Consider the following 14,389-nt stretch of genomic DNA (forward strand, 5'->3'; position numbering starts at 1 on the left):
ATGGATAGCTCCGCGTCGTTCGGAAGAAACTTCGACCGGGCCGACTTAAGGAGCCGCGGAAGCGTGGGCTTCCTCGACGGTTCCATTCCGATCGCTGCTGCTGCTGCCACTGTCACATTGCTCGTGGTCACACTGATCTGCCTCAGGCGAAACAAAGCGGCCAAGACTTCTAGAAGGGTACGTACTTGTAACTTCGAATCAGTCGGGACCGAAACGGTGCTTGCCATTGCTTTGATGTGCCTTTCCAATGTGCCGGTTGCACAGCCAATACATTCAACGCTGTGCACGTGCGCACGCTGGTCAAGCACTAAGCTGCTAAAGGCTCATTGTGTGCAATTTATCGCAGCTGCAATCTCCATAACTAATCTTTGCAATAGCTCGCAGTAATGCACTACAAGTGCTGCACTTAAAGTGCAAATCGAACAGCGTTTCTTGAAGTAGTTTCCGTAAGCTCAGCGTTGTATTTTAAAGCTGCAGTCGTGAACATTAAATGCATATCTATATTCTGACGTTAACGGAATATTTACCGTGGCGAAAATGCTGTCATTGCACCTGAGAGCTCGGAATTGTTTTCACGATCGCTTTTTTTTTTTTTTTTTTTTGTAAAAAAGCAATAGTCGCTTCAAACCTTTTTTGTAAATGAAGCTTCCAATCGATAGACATCTGGCATATATTTACCTCATCTTTGATCTCGAAAGGCTTCGCTGCACTTTTTGCACTTTGTAGGGTTTAACGTCCCAAAGTTACTCACGCTATGAGAAACGCCGTGGTAGAGGACTGCGGAAATTTTGACCACCTGGGGATTTTTAACGTGCACTGGCATCATACAGCACACGGACGCCACTCCGTTTCGCCTCCATCGAAACGCATCCGCCGGCGGTAGCGATGGAACCCGGGTTCTAGGGCACAGCAGTCGGGTACCTTAACCACTACATCACCGCGGCGAGACAGCATGACAGAGAAGAAAATAGATTGAGCAAGTTTTCTAAGGTATTACAGTTTAGAATAGACGAAGACATGCAATAGAGATCAACACGGTGCTAACATTAATTCGAATTTTACTGCCAGCATGAAGGAACTTAAACAGAAGCGAACGCATATAGAGCAAAAAATCCTAACTAGTTAACTTATGCGCGTAACGCTACTTCTTCGCTCAAAAGGTTAACTGATGCTTAATGATCCACTTCACTCGTTCCTTACGTATCAATGGGACCTCTATAATATAAGAACTGTTGCGATTCCGGCTTCTCCAAAGGTACGTTTGCTTAATAGGACATGCTGGGACACTCATGACAGTACACAGACAAGCCACCATTTATGTGCAGGCTGTTTCACGTTACGATTGTGTTTACTGAGCCTATCATGCAGGCATCTCGCGGCTGCTCAGTGTATACCCCGCAAGTTGTGCGCCCGGAACATACTATTGGTGATGCATTCTCTGACTTCCTTGCGTTATGCGGTATCTCATCATGCGCAACTTCGACAGCTCGTCTGGGGCAGAGAAAAGGAACGTCGCCTTTGTTCTAGCGGCAATCATATTGAGCCTGTGTAATATACCGTACATGTATGGAATCATAGCTGCTACAGCCTCTTTGTGCGGACTGCTGGGAATGGCTCTGGTGGACCTTTTTAAATCAATATTTTTAAGGCTGCGTTTAAGTGAAAAATCCCGCGTTGCTCCGTCGGGGCCCGAGGTCATGTCGCGAAAATCCTGATTGCTTGACAGGGTGAGGACGTCACGGCTAAATCAACTCGCGTCATAGTTTCAAACACCTCTCACATGAAACATGCCTTAATGCGCAGAACGCTGGTGATTAAAACGTCATATACAACGCGAATTAAAAACCGCCGCAGTATCAGATGATTCACTTTGATAAATAAATAATTTCGCTTAAAGTACTATGTTAAGTATTCTATGTTTGAAGCAGAATTCGAGCCCACGTATCTTTGGTTGGGAGCCAAGCACGCTGCCGACTAGACTCCCCAAGGTCCGCTTACAGGGTTGGCGGAACAAGCGAGGGTTTATATATATGTGGTGGTGCAGTCTTTCGCACACAGTTTTTTTTTTATTTATTGTAATAGTGTCTAACGTCCCAAAGTAACTCAGACTGAGGCACGCCGTATAGTGGAGGGCTCCAGATAACTTCGACCACCTGAGGTTCTTTAACGTGCACTGATATCGCACAGCACGCGGTCGCTTTGCTTTTCCCCTTCATTAAAAAGTGGCTGCCATGCCCGGGATTCGATCCCGCGTCTTTGAGTTGAGCAGTCGAGCGCCCTAACCACTAAGTCGCCGTGGGGCGGGACGGCTTTCACTTAAAATGGTATCTTAAGACTACATGGTAATGAGTGTGTGTGTAAATAGATAGGACCGCAGGTCGCTATCGCGTCACACCCATAAAGCGGAGATTGACTGTCTTCCTAATTTCCTTCTTACAAACACTTCTGAAGACGAAAAAAAAAAAAAAAGGCAACCCGCTGAAACCGGAAGATTAGCTTGCTCATTAAGACTATGTGCCACCAAAAGGGCAAGAAGTGTTGCTGAAGCACATTTTCACCTTTGTTTGCGAGTTTCGAATGAGAGAATGAATATAAAAAATTGGTTTTTGACTTTCAGCTGGTGGTACCAACTTACCTGCCTCTCCGAGATCAACATTAAATTAAAAACTGCATCTATTTTTGACAAGAAAATCGCGGGTAAAATCTAGGGACGTTAAATACATTGCGTGAAGAAGCTTAAACGGCTTGTAAGGTCCCGTTGAACTCTAGTGGGCCCATTAGCAATAATAATTAGAGAACAACGATTAAATATTTTAAGAACACTAAAATGTTTCATATCGGTGGGAAGCTTCCTGTCAGTGTGCGCTAAAACTAAATCACTATGATCCAGTGCTCTAGAGCACCCGAGAACGGTACCACGTATCTGTGATGAAGACATTCCACCTAAGTAGAGTTTCGATAAAAGTGTGGAAGTTTGACGAACCCTCCCGGTAATGCACCCGCGGCGCTCTGAGACATATTCGTTGGTTCGCGTTCGTCAGTATGCATAACCAACTGGCTAAAAACACAACTCTGTTGAACCTCACCATGGTAAGCACAGGAAGTAATTATACTGGCGAGTCTACGTGTAGCAATATATCAGAGAATGGCAGGGTTTTAATGCAGTTAAACCGAGCATGACGCGTGAAACGTTTTGCATACGGATTGAAAACTTGATGAAGACAAGGGCTTTCAGTGCACAGCATGTGAGTTTGTCGCAGTGTGTCCCGCGGAGTGGTCAGCTGCGCCGATAGCTAGAAGGTTCCGCACTTGCTTCCGTCGAGAAGTTTTTGGTCGCGAATCCGCTCCACACTAACTGCTTCCCCCCCCCCCCCCCCCCCGGTTGGGTTTGGCCGTGTTAAGTGCGCTTTTGCACTAAATAAAACGCACCAACTCACATAGCTATCGTCTATGCGTGACAGTTCGTTCAAGGATACTGTGAAGCCTCACGACGAGGCGTCTAACGTCATATCTCGGTTTGGTTTGGGGTTAACGTCTCAAAGCGACTTTAGCTATGAGAGACTCCGTAGTGGAGGGTTCCAGAAATTTCGTCCACTCAAAGTTCTGTAGCGTACACTGATATCGATATCGCCCCCCCCCCCCCCCCCCTTTCCGAGAAATCACAGATGCGGCCGGAATTCGATCCCGCATCCTGACAGCAGCCGAGCGCCCTAACCACTGCACCACCGCGGCGGCGCGGTCATATCTCGATGCCATCAGTACGGCTAGGCACTAATTCATTCTACATTAGCAAGACACTAAAAAATCTCACTGGCCTCCATGCTTCACAAAGCTTCAATGCATGTTGAATTAATTTTTGGCTCTGCCACTTGCAAGTAATCGATTCTACCTCCATGATTAATACCCCGCTAGCTGTAGCCTAATTTGTCCAGTTCGTGTTGCCGGAGTGATCGTCGCGGTTCGGTCCGCATGAACCGCTCCACAGCAGAAAGATAGACACTTATATACGCAAGTATTGTTTTGGACAAAGGTTGACAGAATTGTGGGTGCGCAGAAAAAAAGCCATTTTTCGGTGAGATCGCGAGTTGGGCATTCGACTTCAAAAGTCTCGATCTCACCTCTGTCTAAATTAACTTTGGCGTCCTCGCTCAACCTCGACCTCTCCTACTTAGGCTGATCTCACCGGAGGTGTCTTCACCTCATATTTTTTGGTGTGTGCACTAGAGACCCCACTCAACCTGGAAGTTGAGGTTGAGCGTTCGACATCAAAAAAAAAAAAAAAAAAAACGAAAACCAAGTCAGTAAATCCGTTACCTGCTTGACACTGGAATTGAAAAACCGTACGTCAAGAATCCCGCCATTTCTGTAAACGAAAACAATGACGGCAGCCTTATATTTGCCAATGGCGCCAAAAATAGCATGCAGTGCTTTATAGTTTGTGCGTATTCAGTCGTTTTCAGCACTAACACTCTGTGCAACTAAGAAAACATTTAGGCCGCATTAGATCACAGATGGTACAAAGAGATAGTTAAAAACACACATTAATGTCCGCGCTTGAATGTGTCACCTTGCGCAGCAGTGCAATATTTTACGTATACCGGGTGTTTGTTTTTATAAAAGGTAACTGATAATCCCTGGGGCTATATAAAGGGTTACGGTGGACATTAGGTAAGGCGCAGAAGGCTTCAATTAGTTTGTTAATTAACTAAACTTTTAAATCTTCATTTTAGAGTTATTTTGTATTTGCAAAACTGGAGCTCGTCCTCCAAATAGTATAGCCACGAAAAGAGATTTTCTTTGAAAAAATTGCAGCAGGTGTTACAAGGTGCATAAATGTGACCCTGATAGGCGGTTTGACCCAATAACACAGCGCCAGCGGCGCATCCGGCGTAGATCGCTCGGCCAGTGCGCTCTTTGAGGTCTTACTGTAAGCACAATATCTGCGCGCATTGGGTACCGACGCGGCGGCTATCAGTGAGGCAGCGTCGAAACGAAATTGACAAAGAACCGCCGTGCACCCGTCTTGCTCTCAGGGGATGCAATCAGAGCGAAGAAATATATGGTTGGAGTGATCTACGTCAAAGGCGCTGTGCTTGTGTGTGAAACTGCCTATAACGCGCCTTAACGTGGCCTTATAACGCGCGCTACATTTTTTTTCATTTTTCAGAAAATCTTCTTTGGAAACTATACCATTTGCAGGATGAGCTAAATTTCTGCAATACAACATACTCCCTCAAATCAAAATTAAAAAAGTTAATCAACGCGTTTAGTTATTTAGCGAAGTAATACAAACAGTTTGCCCCTTACCTGGCGTCCTTCGCAGTCCCCAGTATAGCCGCAGGGCTAACCTCTCTATAAGGGTTTTCAACATTAGAAAAAAAAAAAAAACACCCAATATATGCTATTCAATGAGGATGATAGGCGAAAAACCGATGTTTGGACAGTCTTGGAGAGTTTCTCTGAGTGAATTGCACGAGGAAAAACGTGCTTAACTCTCGGCTCTTAGAAGGCCCCGCGTATACTTTTGTCAGTCACGTGCTACTCGCCCATTGTCTTAATGGCTAGCGGTCCTGGGCTTGCTGTGTCTGGTGACCTCTAGTACGTCGCGAGGTACTTCTACAATTGCGTTTGCTCCTGTGTATAACTTGCAAGCGCATCGGCATCAATATTCGGCACCCTTTTTCGTATCTGCACCCTGCCATAGGGCTTCGCCTTCGTCCATGAGCGCAGCGAGAGAGCATTCACGCGGGCCATTTACCACATAGAATAGAAACTCCATGGAGGGTGAAAGGAGAGGCAATTCGCACGATACGCTTCTTAAAGCTAAAGCTAAGTAGAAATGTAGCAGAACTGATCATGAATGCATTGACCGAAAACTACACGAGAACATATCGATGAGGTAAGATTTTCAAACTCTATTCGGCATAGCGAGAGAGGACAGTGTAGTTGAAGATTTGATACCTTGCAACTGCAGGCATGAGCACTTATGAGCACGTATGAGCAATCCACAGTAAATGTAGAGTTTAATTCACGGAAAAAGAAGGGTTGCATTCATTTCTACGCATAGGGGAACGGCTTCTATTTGGGAGCGTGGCCGTAGTTTGTCTTGCATTTAAGCCACTCCACCAAAGCGCGCCTCTTCGAAGAAATGTTAAAATTCCCTTAGACAGGTAGCCTGCACTGAGTGTTTAGGGGCTTTCATGGCGAAGCCGGCACCGACGAGCAGTTGCAGCTGTCCAGTGAGGGAACAAGTGTGCGTATGTACAATAGGACATCAGCTCACACACGCGGTTAAGGTGTAAGAGCATGCATACGCGCTTTGCCATTCACTGCCTGACTGAAAGACAGGCAGAAAAGGGAACTATATAATAAAACGCTTACCCCCCCCCCCCCCCCCCCCCCACCTCAGAGGGTAAAGCACATGTTGGCGAAAAGTGCACAAACACGGACCCCAGCATTCACGCTTAGCGTTCGGCTACCGGCTTCACCAGTAGCACGGGGCAAGAGTGCGTAGAAAGACCAGGTATCTGGCACTTCCAGATCGCCAGATTTCGGCATCGACGTCGGAAGTACTTCACAGATTTGAACATATATGAAAAGCTACGCATTCGCAGCGATTTTGGGTGCTGCTGTACCCGCCACAGACGCGGTTCGTTTCCGCGAAGGCAAGAGCTTCTCTTCTGTCTCTGCGCCTTTGTTCCCCTTGCCTCCTCTTCGCCCTCCCCGGTAGGTCCCCGTTGCCACCGTTCGTACGCCGTCATGTGTTTGGTCACCCTCTCTTGCGAGCGCCGAGCGACAACGAAGAAGCACTGCCGTGTGGTCGGGCCCTTCGGCAGAGGCAACACGTCACTTTGGTACCCGCTTTCTGTAGGCGCCTCCGGGCAGACCAAATCAGGGAAATTGGCCGTCGCCTTTTCCTACACTTACCTCCATCTTTTATCTTCCTATCTCCATTCTCGTATCTTGTCTCCCATCTCTCCTATTCTTGGCTTTATTCTTGCAGGCGGCTAAGGTTAACCTTGAGTGCCGAACTACTCAGAGTGCTAGCTCCCGTCCCGTCATTTTCCACAGAATTTTGTTTCACTGAACATCAGCAGACCTATACTGCCCTCCGAGATGAAACGATTTATCTTTTCAGTCGACCTCTGTTTTTACCGATATTAAGTGGCATGTTTTAGACAACGCTTGTATAAGTACAGCTGAACCTTGCCACAACAAGTGACGGGGCGCGCGAAAACTTCTTTTAAGGCGAAATACTACTGAGGCGGAACTAGCCCCAAACCACAATCAGATTTGACTACACGGTCGAAATTCTATATTTTTTTTATTTGCCATGGGGGGGGGGGGGGGGGGGGGTCGTCATGGTGAGATTTTAACTCTCAGTGAGCAATGGCATATCGCATCGTCGTCTTCGTAGGTACCGATAAAACTGCAGATCAAATTAAATGCGTCCATCACATTTAGTGTGCAGATGGTGGTGCTACACGATAGGGATTTATTGCGGCCCTGCCGCGGAAGAAAACGAGAGCTTACGCATGTGCCTTGTACCAAGGCAGCCGGGCCCAATCCTCAAGCTGGAAGAAGAGAATGTGTTGACTAGCAACCAAATTTGAAGTACCCTTGCCGGTTTGTGCGACCTGAAGGACACAAGCCTGAGCTGCATTAAACTGCGTGAATGGGTTTCAGTGGCAGATGCACAATTGTGGAAGGCGACCGCCGAGAAATCGGCCTTCTGCATGCATCATATCGGGCAGACTGGGATCAAGCCAGAGCCCGTGCGGGGGTACTACTCACAAAGCTTTGATGGGCGAAGTGCGGAGGACGGAATACAGACAGAACAGACGTAATGTGTGCGGTGTGGCAGTAACCAGGAGAGTCCACAGAACATGTTGTTCTGTTCTGTCCATTGCTCCAACCACAGCGTCAGGCCAGAATGATTTTCGAACAGGAACTTGGACTATCGCCTCGATGATTGTTGAAGGCGATTTGGCTGCCGAAGATGTGGCGGTAACCGGAGAGACAGCCAGCGTAGCTGGGGATGTGGAAGCAACTCTGAAAACAGCAAAGGCCTAACATAAGATGTGAAAAGGAAAGTTTTTAAATTCAAATTCTTTATGTGCCTGTGAATGGTTGGATCAGGAAGTAGCACATATCGATTCAAACGAAAGGTTTTAGTGAAATAGAGCAGCGTGAACCTACAGGAGCGCACAGATGGGTAGCGATATGACTATTTTGTCGCCAAATATATTTTAAAACTCAGCTGCACTTACCGAAATTTTGCCGAAGTGGACACGCGTCCCAGAAATGGTTCATTGTGCCGGCGAATGTGTTCCATATAGCGAGCAGACAGGTATTTGAAAATACTTCGTTGGAGCGAAAATTTCGTTCAAGTAGCGTTTGTTGTAGCGCGGTTCGAATGATCAGCTTATCATTTTCATCGGCAGTCATCCCAACGAAACCACGTCATTTAAGGCTTCACTTAGCTCATCGGTCACTAAAAAGCCAGTTTGTAGGAAGTATATGTCAGATCTCAGTGTCGACAAACTTAATGAAATATTCACGACCTGCATTATTACTACTGCACGCCTAGCCATTTCCGAGTCGTCGGTAGTGATACGACAAAATCACATAGTCTTAGAAAATAAAAACCAGCCAAGGGACGAGGACGAAGAAAGACGATGTACACACGGAAGCTTCATCGTCTTTCTTCGTCCTCGTCCCTTGGCTGGTTTCTATTCTCTAAGACTACGTACCAACTGACCCAGATTTCAACCCCCTAAAATCACAATTTGGCAAATATGAGAAAGTAGAAAAGCAGAGGAGAGAGAAAATAAACCCTGGGAATTGGGTTGCAAGAAAAGAACAACATTTATTTCGTCAAAAAAGGGAAAATGTAGATGGTCCCTGCTAAGTGGATATCAGAACACGGCCGACAGCGACCTCCCAGGTTTGAACTCCCAGGTCTCAGCTGACCAATACGGCCTGCCATTGATCGAGATTAGGAACTTGTATTAGAGTTTAGGAGGGGGGTGGGGGGGGGGGGCGGGGAGGCTCCTCTTTACAATTCCACAATGTGTGATCATTTAGTGACAATTTCACCACCTGGCGTACATTCCGTGCGCCTCCAGATGGTCTCCAGCTCTGAATCTAAGGTTTTGTCGGGAGAGGAGAATATCCTCCTTCAAGCTTAAATTTTTTAGTAATGCCGTGATATGATGCTAGGCCGTCCTTCGAGAAACTAAGTAACTACCCCGTTCCCTGCTCGGCTGACGAATCCTCCAGCTTTGATGTGTGCCGCTTCGTTATCAGGGTTCCTCGAGTTAGCCGGGGCCCATATCAATTCAATAATTCTGTGTAAATGTTTGGTTTGATCCAAAAATGTTCATTTCTGCCTGATAAATTCTACCCCTCGCATAATTGCGTATGCTGAATTTAGGGTCGCTGAGCACAGTAGTAGCTTCAGTGTTAATGATGGCAAGAGCGATTGTCGCCTCTTCTGCCCCTTCCGAGGTTCTCGTTTTGGTCTTGCCGGAGTCTCTTGCGTGTCCACCGCTGCTAGTGTGAATGCTTGTTCCTGTAGATATTCTGCAGCATCTACATATACTGCATGTTAATCTTGGCTGTATATGCTATGTAGAGTCTTTACCCTAGCCCTCATTCTCCCCTAGTGGTGAGTAGAATGCATATTCTTAGACAGTGGCTTGGCTTGTGTTTCCTTAGCGATGTATTTAGGTATCTGTGCCTTGGTATCTTGTGGTGGCAGCTCGATGCCTTGTCCTGAACGATAGAGTATGACCCTTCCAACTTTGGTGCGGGAAAGCCGGCTTCGCTGCTTTCTTTAGTGTGCCTCCTTAAGCTCCTCTAAGGTGCTGTGGACTCTCAGTGGAGGTATAATTCGGTAGCTCTAATGCTACCTTGTATGCTTGTCCAATCATAAGCTCTATTTTGGCTTTTTCAGTGCTGGCTAATTTTAGGTACGAAAGTGCGTAGACAAGGCTGCTAGCAGTAGAAGTGCTTCTACTATTTTGCGGAGTTCTTTCTTCGTTATTCCTATCCTTTTAGTCACAATTCGTTTAATTAGTATAAGCGTCATGTTGAAGGTTGTCTTGAGCCTTTCTAGTGTTTCATTGTTCTTCCTGTTCGACTGAAGGGAGAGCCCCAGGATTCTTATAGTTTGAACTTCCCTTACAAGGAGCCCTTCCACCCAGATGTTATGTGGAGACGGAGGCTTATAATTTTTGCCTAGAGGGCCGCTTGGTTTGACTCTTATTACGGATAATTCGGAATTGCAGGGCGATCAGGCTAGCCTTGCTTTACCCGCCAGGTATTCTATGATTTCACAGCTTGTGTGCACGGTACCCTCTATCTGACCATCGCTGCCAGTTGTAGTCCATAAAGTGATATCATCTGCGTAGAATGTGTGATGAAGCCCAGGGAGAATTGTTAATATAGAGGGAACTTTGATTAGTGAAAGGTTAAAAAGGCAAGGTGACAGGACTGGGCCTTGAGGCGTTTCTTTAACTTGTAAGTAGTGAGATAGAGTCTGCTATGATCTCTCCCGCTGCTAGCTCTACCATTCTGTTACTCAGAAACGACTTTATGTAATTGAAAGTTCTTTCTCCTGGGTTGATGTCCGAGAGATTCCTTAAGATGGCATCGTGAGTGAGGTTACTGAAACCCTTGTTTAAATCCAAGCCTAATGTGGCTTTAATTCCTCTGTCACGTTCCGTGTCTATTATGTCTGCTTTGAGTTGCAGCATAACATCTTGGGTGGAAAAATTAGCCTTGAAGCCTAGCATGGACATTAAGAGTAAATTATTGTCTTTCGAAGTATTCTTGTAGTCGGTTGAAAATTATATGTTCCATTAATTTTCTTAAGCAGAATGTCAAAAAGATCGCCCGTAGATTCTCTATACACCATGTCTTGCCTGGCTTTAGAATGAATGTAATCTTTGCATGTTTCCATACTTGTGGAATGTTTGCGTCCGTCAAGTACTTGTTCACGAAATCAGTGAGTGATTTCACTGATCCCGCGCCCAAGTTTCTGAGTCTCTTTATTAGTAACACATTCAGGTCCAGCTGTGGACGTGGTGCGTAGTTGTCTCATGGCATACCATGCCTTCGCTTCCGCGATCTCGGCGTCCAAGTTCTCCTTTGGTGTCCCCCGACAGTCTGGCAGTGGTCCTTCTGGGGTTGTGTTTAAGTATCGTTCGCGTGGTTCTGTTAAGAACTCCTCTGGGGTACATTGATACCGATACACTAATTTCATCAATTGACTCCGTTGAGTTGATTTAGCCTGTGTGGGGTCAAGAAGGTGTCTTAGCAGATGCCAAGTCTCTTGCACCCAAGGTGACCATTCATGAGGTCGCAAATTTACTCCCATTGTGTTGAAACTCTAGAGTAAAGGTTTCAATTTGTCTCTTGGATTGTGCTATTCTCTCTTCAAAAGTTCCGCGGCGTATGTTCCTCTTCCAGCGGTTTTGCAAGCGGAAATGTGCAACCCACATGTGCAATAGCATAGAATCAGTGACTTTTCCTCCTTCTACTACGGCCCATTCCATGTCTGCTGTGGTAGCCCGTTTTTAGTGACTGCACCTATTCCCCGAGATCTTCAATTACTTGGCCTGTGTTTTCTTCCCTTCTTTGTTTGTCTTTGTTCTCTTAATTCTCTGTACTTGTTCCAGACCTTAATTTTTACTTCATTAAAGACTACGTTTTGTTTTGCTGTATCAAAAGTGGTAGATATAATTTAGTGGTCGCTAACTATCACGTACCCTGTGTTAGTCCACTTTCCATTTCGTATGTTCCTAGCCAAGGTTAGGTCTGGCGAAGTGTCTGCACATACGCCGTTGCCTAGACTGCTATCTTGGGGGTTGTTCAGGACAGTTCGGCCAAGGTTTTGGACCGCCTGCCGCCCTGTTGCCTATGGGGCTAGCTGTAGTGTATCCCCATTCCGGGTGTGGTGCGTTAAAGTACCCTACTAATAATAGCTGGGCTTTAGTCGCTAGTTTCAAAGTTTTGATAGGTAACACCGGTATACCGGTGCCTTTATCTTTGGGCAGGCTATATACATTAAGCGGGCAAAACTTGCATCTTCTTCTTTCTTAGGGGGCCGTAGTTTTCCTTTGAATTTTTTATGTTGTGTTGTATCGCTGTAATATTCCGTTGCAATAATAAATAGGGGGATACGCCCGTAACTGCGCCGGCATCGTATTCTGGCGGTAGATATGCCCCTTAGCCCGGTAATTTGACCGCGCCACTAGTTTCTTCCATTCCAATAATGTTCGATGGACGTAGTGGGGCTTGGACGTGAAATTGCAGGTTTCTCTGTTTGCACTGAAAGCCTCCGTAATTTCCACTGCAATACCTCAATTTCTTGCGAGGGGGCCATACTGTTGATCCGCTTTTTGCTGTAATGATGGTAAATCTTCCTCCAATGCGGTCAGCTTCTTTGTCACTTGTTATACATAACCATTACTCTGGCTTGGAACGATTTGAATTATGCTAAAGCATCTATTTTAGTCTCTAAGTTTCCTATCTAACATCTAGGTTGTGTACCTTGATCTCTGTTACCTACTGTTTTATTGAGTGCATTAAGATCAGCCCTTAATGGTGTGGCCTTAGTTGGCTGCGGTACAACGCCTGCAGAGGCTTCGGCAGCTCATTCGTTTCGGGTATTCACCGCGGGGAGAGAGGGGTCTTATATCTGTGGCGAGTTTGTCAGTATCCATAGCCTCGCAAGCGGGCGTTCTCAGAAGGGTTTGCACCGGTGTTTTCTATGACTGCGGTCTTTTCTCTCTCGAGGCTATTACAAGTTGACGGAGCTCCGTCATCCCTTTCTTTAGTCTCGCGTTTTCCTCGTCATGCGCTTTTAGTTGTTTTTGCAATTGGTCTGTGAGCTCCTTCTCCAAAGCGCTCATCTGTTGGGAGGCCGAATTTGGCCAGCTCACCTTTTTGTTTGTTTTGCTGCTGCTTCTGCCTCGGTTTGAACTTCTCTTCTTTCCATCGGCCGCCCCGATCAGCGACGGGAAGGAGCTGGATCTGTCTCTCGTCTCGTTCCCTGCTGGTCCCTTGCCCGGCTAGAAGATCGCTGCCTGGATCTCGGGTGATGCTCCACGTGACGCTTTGCCGCACCCTCGCTAAGCTTAAGTGGTCGTCGTTTCCGGACGGACCACGAGGCGGTGCTTGCAGTTCCAGCTCCCGGAGTGGTGTGCCCCGTGGCACACGACTCAGTCGGGTTTGCATGAGCGTGGTTCCCCGTCAGGAGGTGCAGAATGTCCTCGCCACATCGGTGGTGGTAAAAGTTAGTCTTGAGTCGGCAGCATCCGTCGGCTCGTTGTTCGAGAGACCTGCAGTTGTAGCAAGCTTCTACTTGTCGCGCGATAAAGGTGTACATGAAAGACGGATCCCTAGTAGCAAATCTGGCTTGGAATTTTGTTCCATTGGAATGTGATCTGGATCGTTTTGGAGCGACCTAATCGTCGAGCGTTGACAATTGCGACACATGGGTTGCGGTTCATGAAGCCTTGTCGGAATGCGTCCGGCGAGCTTCCATCGTAGGCATGGTTAATTACGCCTCTGACCAAGCCGTCTGGCGCCGCTACATACGTCGCCACTTCATAATTGCGACCTTCGAGGTTGAAATATTGACTCTGGAATACACTGCAGCGGCTCATTCCTCAAGACCGTCGAAAAATGGCGGCGGCGCCGCGTTAATATTTCCCTTTTAAATTAAGTTACATCTTTACTGGGATGTGTTCCCTTTAGGTTGTATTATTAGTGTTGCGGCGACATTGAGGAATGAGTCCACTGCAGCTCGCTGGCGTGCCGGGGTGCTCAGAGTGAGCTTGTTATAGATGAAATTGGCATGCGTGGTGTCTTCTGTTAATGCGGCCTAAAGCGGAACCTTGGCTGCCTCGCATATGGCGAGTTCGAGTTGGCGTGGCACAAAGGTGTCTAAATTCCAGCTTCGCGGACGGTAGACTATATTATATTCGCTCAGTGGGAGTTGTGGTAGCGGCACTCGCCTTTTGTTAGCGGGCGGCTTCCCTTTCTCCTTGGTGGGAACGCCGGAGTTAGGCTTGCCGCTGGCTTGCCCCAGATTACACCTAGCTGAGGCGGCGTCTTGTTTCAGGCGCCGGGCGCGGCCTTGTAGGCGAAAAACGGTTTCCCATTCCTCGGATGCAAGCTTTGCAGGCAAAATCTTTTCCCCCTCGACGGTGTAGTTCATCTTTGAGGTCTTGTGAGTGGCGGAGTGGCTCGAACAAACGAGTGTAGGGCCCCGACGGCACGTCTGCGAGAAGATAAGTCGGTGAAATTCACAAAAAGCAAATGCCGTTGACTTGCCAAAATTGATGTGCTCGAGTACGAGGCAATGCTCTGAAGACTT

General features: G+C 47.0%; 1 protein-coding gene across 1 annotated transcript in view; it reads left to right on the forward strand.

Annotated features, from left to right (window-relative positions):
- The window catches only part of LOC146202444 (cholesterol 7-desaturase nvd-like), a 60,475-nt gene continuing 46,086 nt past the window's right edge, over positions 1-14,389 (forward strand). Inside the window, exon 1 of the mRNA XM_084601273.1 lies at positions 1-177. Coding sequence (XP_084457399.1) covers positions 1-177 — 177 coding nt within the window. The remainder of the gene's footprint in view (positions 178-14,389) is intronic.

Source organism: Amblyomma maculatum, chromosome 1 (assembly GCF_055883805.1).
Source record: "Amblyomma maculatum isolate TAMU_Amacu chromosome 1, ASM5588380v1, whole genome shotgun sequence".
NCBI lineage: Eukaryota > Metazoa > Arthropoda > Arachnida > Ixodida > Ixodidae > Amblyomma > Amblyomma maculatum.